This window comes from Medicago truncatula, chromosome 7 (assembly GCF_003473485.1).
Source record: "Medicago truncatula cultivar Jemalong A17 chromosome 7, MtrunA17r5.0-ANR, whole genome shotgun sequence".
In the NCBI taxonomy this organism is placed as follows: Eukaryota; Viridiplantae; Streptophyta; class Magnoliopsida; order Fabales; family Fabaceae; genus Medicago; species Medicago truncatula.
Genome location: NC_053048.1, coordinates 43,730,361 through 43,737,655, shown reverse-complemented (window position 1 = coordinate 43,737,655; position 7,295 = coordinate 43,730,361). Strand labels below are relative to the sequence as shown.

At 34.6% G+C, this 7,295-nt stretch overlaps 1 protein-coding gene across 2 annotated transcripts; it reads left to right on the top strand.

The window, feature by feature from the left end:
- The first annotated feature begins 2,617 nt into the window (after nt 1-2,617).
- Nucleotides 2,618-6,471, top strand: LOC112416769 (outer envelope pore protein 16-3, chloroplastic/mitochondrial). 2 transcript variants are annotated; one of them, XM_024771348.2, is made up of 3 exons: nt 2,618-2,776; nt 3,456-3,794; nt 5,966-6,471. In XM_024771348.2, exons 2-3 carry the CDS (start codon nt 3,464-3,466, stop codon nt 6,112-6,114), a joined length of 480 nt encoding a protein of 159 aa, XP_024627116.1. In that variant the 5' UTR covers nt 2,618-2,776; nt 3,456-3,463; the 3' UTR covers nt 6,115-6,471. The 2 variants fall into 2 exon arrangements, with proteins under 2 accessions (XP_024627116.1, XP_039683685.1); XM_039827751.1 differs by having other exon boundaries at nt 2,648-2,765; nt 3,453-3,794.
- Nucleotides 6,472-7,295: the final 824 nt, after the last annotated feature.

Genomic DNA, 7,295 nt, shown 5'->3' with positions numbered 1-7,295 from the left:
GACTTGAGAGTATGCTCCTCTTCAAGGTCGCAGATTCGATTCTTCCCAGTGCTAGTTTAAGTGCGTTAATTTAACTTCTTAAAAAAAAAAAAGTTAAATTAATATTAATTATGCATAAAAAATAATTATAAATAAAAAATATATAAAGATCCCTAAAAAAACATATGGGTTGTCCAGTAAGTGATGCTCAGTTGGTAGCTAACATGGATAATTTGTGCAGGGGTCGGGGTTCGAACCCCGGATTTCCCACTTCTCCACATAGGCTCCACATAAGCTACTAGGCTACTTGACAAAAAAAAACATAAGGGGTCAAGTTTGAATACTTTTTATAAACAATCACCATTAGATCAACTATAAATTAATTAAATCCTACATGACAATTCGACTCGACAAAATATTACTTAGTTTTAAGGGTGTTCACAGTTGATAAGTGCTAGAAAGTTGTAATTTAAGTGATATATTTTAGGCACTTTTGTTACTTGTTTTGCAAGTTATTAAGGGAAAAGCCGAGAAATAAGTGATTATTGCCCTTTTACGCTTTATCTATCTTACTTCACCCATTTGTGCAGGATTTGAACTCAAGACATCAAGCAAAGAGAAGAAAATGAAGAAAAGTACAAAGAGGCTGAAAAATGAAGATCACTCGCCTCCAACTCGCCATGGCGAGCTTCAAAGGCGAGCAATTCCATAATGCAACAAAATTTACACGCCACCAACTCGCAATGGCGAGTGGCAGGCGAGCTTACTCGCCATGGCGAGTGGAATGACCCGCGAGGCGAGCTAGGGCGGTTTAGCCGCTCACAGCTGACGTGGCACAAACCCAATGGCGAAGGAACCTCAACTCGCCATGGCGAATGAATGAGCTCGCGAGGCGAGTTGATGCAGAGTCAGAATTGTATAAATAGCCCACTCAACCATTTCATTGGGATACTGAGTTTTATACTTAGTTTCTCTTAGTTTTTCATACTTTTCATTTTACAATATTTCTAGAGAGAAAGATAGGGCTTGTTCTTCATAGAGTGAGAGTGATAGAGAGTGGATTCTTCATCTTTTGTTGAGAAATCACAAGTTGTAATGAATCTTTCTTCTTCAATTCATTCTTTCAAGGCTTCCATGACAATGAGTAGCTAAATCTCTTTTGTTGGGATTAGAGGTACTTGATCATAGCTTAACATGTAATCTTTTGATCTATAAATATATGGTTCTAGCATTTGATTTGATATTGATGTTATTCTTGCACTTTAATGTTTATGCTTAATTTAATTGTGATTGAGAAATACTTTTAAATCTAGGTTTAGAATAACCATCTATCAAAACATAGATTCTAGACATGGAATCGATGTTTTGATAATCACCTTTTGTATCCAAACTTAAAGCTTTCTTATCATTCAATAGATTGAGAAATCATCGATTGAACAATAAGATCGACTCTTGAATCATTCAATAGTTTGAGACATCGACGATTGAATGATACAATTGATTTCACAATATTGTTTGGACACGAATGGTGTTGTCGAGGGATACGTGATAATATCAAAGAAAAGCTAGAATCCATATATGATCATTAGGTTACGTGTGACGCTCGATCAAGGAACTCCAATCCTAACAAGTTTTACGCCCTATTAATCTCAATTTTATCATTTGCAATTTAGTTACTAAAACAAACAACCAATTATCTTTTAACTTAGAATGATATTTGGTGTCGAACGGTCCGCGATATCGCACTAGTCCCTGAGGAGACGATATAAATACTTACAATTGTTTGATGCAAAAATACTACATCAACAATATGGTTTTTTTCGGTTTTGAGATTAATAGTCATCTGAATCGTAAGATAAAAAAAAAACATGCGTTTTTGTTTGGTTTGATTGCCTTTTAAAATAAAAATCAAACCAAACCAAACAAATGAGGTTTAAGTTGGTTTGGTTGTTGGAGATTTTTATGAGACAATACAATATTTTTTAAGGAACATTAAAATCAAGTTAAAAGCAACTTATTTTCAACAATGTTTCAAAATAAATCCAACATTACAATTTTAATTCTATCCAACAATGTATTCATCAACAAAACCCAAATTAAAACATAGACCAAAAAGCAAGCTTCTTTCAGTAAAATATGCAAAAGATTGAAATTTCATAGTTTTTTAAAAGTTTTAATTGAATTTTTATAATTCTAGATATATCTAACATAAACATGTAAAAGTGCAATTAGAATTGGATTAAAGCACATAAATACATCTTTGAAATCAAAAACATAAAAGAAAGAAATTTAAATAGAGAAAAAACATGTCATTATATAAAATTTTCCATTGAATTTCAATGAGTACTAGGTTGGGGCACGAAAATTTAAATAATGTTTCTTTTATGTTGTGGTTTAATTCTTTAAAAAAAAAAATGTTGGTTTAGTTCGGTTGGCAAAATAAAAACCGCAAACCAAACTAAACTATGCAATTGAGTTAAAAATAGTTTAAATGCATTCAAATCAAATGCAACTTTTTTTATTTAGATTGATTTGATTTGCGATTTTTCTATTTATTTTTTGAAGGTTAATCTTAGTTTATCCACTTTAATTCTGACTCTTACAAAACAATTTGAAAGAAAGAAAATAGATTTATTATATATAAAAAAAAATTATCATAAAATTTGGGAGTAAAAAAAATAATATTGTTTTCGCAAGCAAGAGTAGTATCGGCAAAGCAGAAGAATTCTTCGAAGTGTGGAGGCCGCTCAGAGTTTGGAGTTGTAGCTTTCTCGATTTCTCTCTTTCTCTCTTTCAGGTATCTTTCTTTTTCTCTTTCTCTTCTTCTTCATCGCCATAACATTGCTTCTCTATTCATATTTCTAGGGTTTTCATTTTATTCCCCTTTTAACTATACCACATTTTTTCAACAATCTTCTTCGATCTGAATTCTTTTTATTATTATTTCTATGCTCCGTTTTCCAATTCGGCTTATGTTATTTTCTGGATCCACTATCAATCGTATTCCATTGTTCAATTCTTTCCAATACCACACCTTTTTTCCACCTAAAGATTATCGTAATATCAATTCTATTTTCTCAATTATTTGGATTTTTGGATTTCAATTTCGAATATTTTCATATCAAAATCTTCATATTTGGTATAAACACCTTAATTTGTTGCACCTTATTGCATAAGCACTTATGTATAAGCTATTTCTATAAGAAATGATAAAATAAATTTGAATTATTTTCTTATAAGCTATAAGTTGTTTTCTTAAGCTAGCTTATGTAAATGTCATAAGCTATTTTCATAAGTTACCCTAAACAGACACAATAGTGCTTATGTTAATAGACAAGATCAAATAAGTCAATCCAAACATGTCCATTATTTTGTAACATTATCGTTTGACATGAGTAATTAGTAAAAGTGGTTTGATTATTGACTGAGTGTTTAAGCCTTCTATTCCTTTTGGGAATTTTTTCGTCGGTTTGCAGAGATTATAATGGACTCAGACGAACGTAGGTACTTCGAGGATGAGGATTCATCACTCACAAAAACTTTTAAGGGTGCAACAACTGGTTTAGTTGCTGGCACTATCTTGGGTACTGTTGTTGCTACCTGGTATGATGTTCCCCGTGTTGAGAGAAGTGTTGCTCTTCCGGGGCTCATTAGAACTTTGAAGATGATGGGTGGCTATGGAGCGACCTTTGCTGCCATAGGAGGAGTCTACATAGGTGTGGAACAGGTGCTGCAGAACTACAGGATGAAGAGGGATCTTGTAAATGGTGCTGTTGGTGGATTTGTTGCTGGTGCAACTATTCTGGGTTACAGAGGTATCCCTTTTGTCAAATAATTATCCGAGAATTTGCATGTGTTAGTTTTAGATTTTGAAATAATGCTACTGTTGTTAAGCAGGATGATTTTTTCGTAGATAACGGTGAAAAAAATTCTATCAGTGTTTTGTCTATGTTTTCTATAATCTAATTCATAAATGGTACTAGATAAGCATTGTATGCGGAAGGAGTTGATCCATTGTTTTTTTTTTTACTTTTTGACATGATTAACTCATTGTGCTAAATTACTACTCGTGCAATCAATGTTCATTAAAGTAACACTTGTATGATGGTTGCTTAGTCTGCTATGTTGTTGCCTGTTAGGTAGTTAGATAATTAGGATTCCCAACCAAAGTTGTCAAGATTGAGATCCTACTTAGGATCGTGAGGAGGGCAGCATGATCGTAAAGCGTAGGATCGTGCAAATACTATGTAATTAAAGATGACAACATTAAAGCAAACTTAAACCTGAAATGTGATAATCATAAGTTCCCTGACTCACAATTACTCTATTAGCACTGGCCCCTACCACCTCTGACCCATTATCGACAAGCACAGCCCCACTACCAGAAGCCATGATAATGCACAAGTAGAGTGGAACTTGGGAGAGTCCAAGCAGTGCACAAGCAGAGAACACACAAAGTGGAGAGATTCTTGGGAGAGATCAATACAACTCAACAGCAGAGAGGTTGAAAGGCAGAGTAGTAATTGCTGAAGGGGAGAGAGGCTCATAGATATCGAGAAAATTAGTGTCTTGTATGAGAATGAGTAATTTCTTGGGTAAAAATGAGTCAAAAGACTGGTTTCAGAGTCTGATTTTACATGTGAGTTAGTTTTCCCAATGGTCGTAATGTCCAATCCTAAAATCTAACTCGCAATCTTAACAACAACGTTCCCAGCTATAAAATATATTTATGGTGTACTGATTATTGGCCCATGACAAACGGGCTCCCAATCCATGTCTAGAAGAGAAAGAAGAAATGGTATGTGGACAGAAAGAGGAATAGGTAGGAACTCGGTTAGAGAAGTGGAGGGATGTGACACAATGGATAGCTGTTGTAAAAGGATTAGTGATGCAGAGTCTGGGACCACACAGTGAAACATGATTATGTAGGGTAGATAATGTGTCGGGAGCAGGGGGATGGGGAATCCATTGGGTGGAGGAGACTTTGCTTGTTTCATATAGTATGGAGAGAGCATTTGTTTTCTCTGTATTCTTTTTTCCCTATATTTCATTGGTGCAGTGTTCTGTAATTGGGAGCTTGCTCCCAGAGTTATTTCCATAATGCTTTTGTGAAACACCATTCTATCATATACATCGTATTCAATTAATGCAATAGTAATGAACTTCTCACAGATTATATGAATTCTCTCTGAATAATTTCCTTCATTTTCTTTCTCTTTATTGCAAACTGCGCAGTTCTATTGATATATGCACGGGAAGCCATTTTATAATCACCTTAAACGTGCATCTTTGGCTAGCAAGAAATTATCACATTGTGGTTGTGTCTGTGTTTCTTTGTATTAGGAGGAGGTTATCAATCCTGTTATCCATATTCATTGTGTCAAGTCTTAAATCGTTTAAGGAAGTCATAGAACCTCAACAAAAAGGCTTGTTGATTTTATGGCAACTTGACTTATATTGACAATTTGTGCTATTTTATTATCAGTTAAGGATCCTTGTGTTTGGAGGTATTTTCTCCCAGTGGAGAAGATACGAGTTATATTTTCTGAATTGCTTTAGTTCAATTGTACTTGGTTCGTTGGTTGTTAGCATTATGCTCCAGTAAGAACACTATTTTTTTGGGAACTAGGAGGAGGTAACCAGTGTTAGCGTACAGGGGATCACTTTCAGTTTTATTCCCTTATGTGACAAATTATCATTGTACAATTATGATTACAATCTCCTGGCACTAAAAATGTTGAAAACGGTAGTTTCGGTGATTAATTTCCTTCCTTGCTACAATTAAGCAGTTACTTTAGTCCATGTATTCAAGGATGCCTGTCCCCTAATGTGTTTCTTGTGTTAATCTTTGTTTTTCTGTTTGTATACACTCGTGCTGCGAGTTTCTTTAGTTATTTGTTTAAGGAGCTCTATATGGTGCAAGGAGTTTATTGCATTAGATCTGACTTTTTTTAACAAGCTTTGCGTACCGTCGGTTATACTGTAGGAAGGAGCATCTCAACCGCAATTTCTGCCGGATCAGCATTGGCTTTCACATCTGCAGTCATTGATTTTGCGGCCACACCTTTTAAACACGATGAAGGGAAGGAGTATGCTGCATTAACTACAAAGAAAAGACCCAGTAACAATGCATAATTTTTAATCATTGCACCTTTATGACCGAAGACATTTCAAGTTGATTGGAGAGTGAATCACTCTTTGTTGAGCCAGTTGTTTGTTGAGTTGGAATTACATGGCATTCCATATTTTCTTTTGTAAGTTGCAGAACTAGTTGAATTCCAATAAATGTACGATGATGTGTTAATTTGGTTCTAATCTTCCATAACCTTATATAATAGTCCACAATCTTCCTTGGGATGAATTGATGAATACTATACATGAAGCTGGCGCAGTAGAGAACTAGGGCTTGTTTATAGCTTTTACGTTCTCAACACAGTTTCGAGTCATGTACGATATCTGAAGTCTTAATAAAGAAGGGATAATTATAATGCACCCCGTTTGCAGTCGCATAATTTTTCTCTTCTACCATACATGATGTGAAGAATGCAAGATTCACTTATAAAGAAGAAAGACGGTACATGTGACTGGAATTAAGATACACAAGTTGAACGATAATAATTTAGTTGAATGATCTTAATTTGTGTACAATCGAAGTTTATTATAAAGCAACGATAACATTTTAGTTGTAAAAAAAGTAAATTTTAATTAATCACTAGACACCATTTATATAACCAAATGTAAAAATTAGATTGAATTGGCTGGTTCAAATGATTAAAATGATCGGTTCCTTGATTGATTAATCGTCTTTTTAGCTTCTTTTTTCTGTTTCAAAATAATTGTCACTTTAGAGTATCAATGATAAAAAATACTTGCACTTAATTTTCATTGATTTGGAGAAGGCGTATGATAGAGTGCCTAGAGAGATTTTGTGGAAAGCCCTGGAAAATAAAGGGGTTAGGATTGCCTATATTAGAGTCATCAAGGATATGTATGAGGGAGCTTCAACTAGTGTGAGGATGCAGGATGGGGATACCGCAAATTTTCCCATAACAATAGGATTGCACCAAGGGTCAACCTTTTTTTTTTTTTTTAAGAAACACCAAGGTCAACCTTAAGTCCTTATCTTTTTACTTTAGTTTTGGATGTACTGACGGAACACATCCAAGAGCTAGCACCGAGATGTATGCTTTTTGCAGATGATGTAGTCTTGCTTGGTGAGTCGAGGGAGGAATTGAACGGGAGGCTAGAGGCCTGGAGGCAAGCTTTAGAAGCGTATGGTTTCCGCTTGAGTAGAAGCAAGACATAGTATATGGAAT

Excerpts from the sequence above, each read along its gene's own strand:
- LOC112416769 (XM_024771348.2), top strand. The coding sequence starts at position 3,464 with ATGGACTCAGACGAACGTAGGTACTTCGAGGATGAGGATTCATCACTC. Across the intron at positions 3,795-5,965 it reads AACTATTCTGGGTTACAGAG|GAAGGAGCATCTCAACCGCA; the intron begins GTATCCCTTTTG and ends GTTATACTGTAG.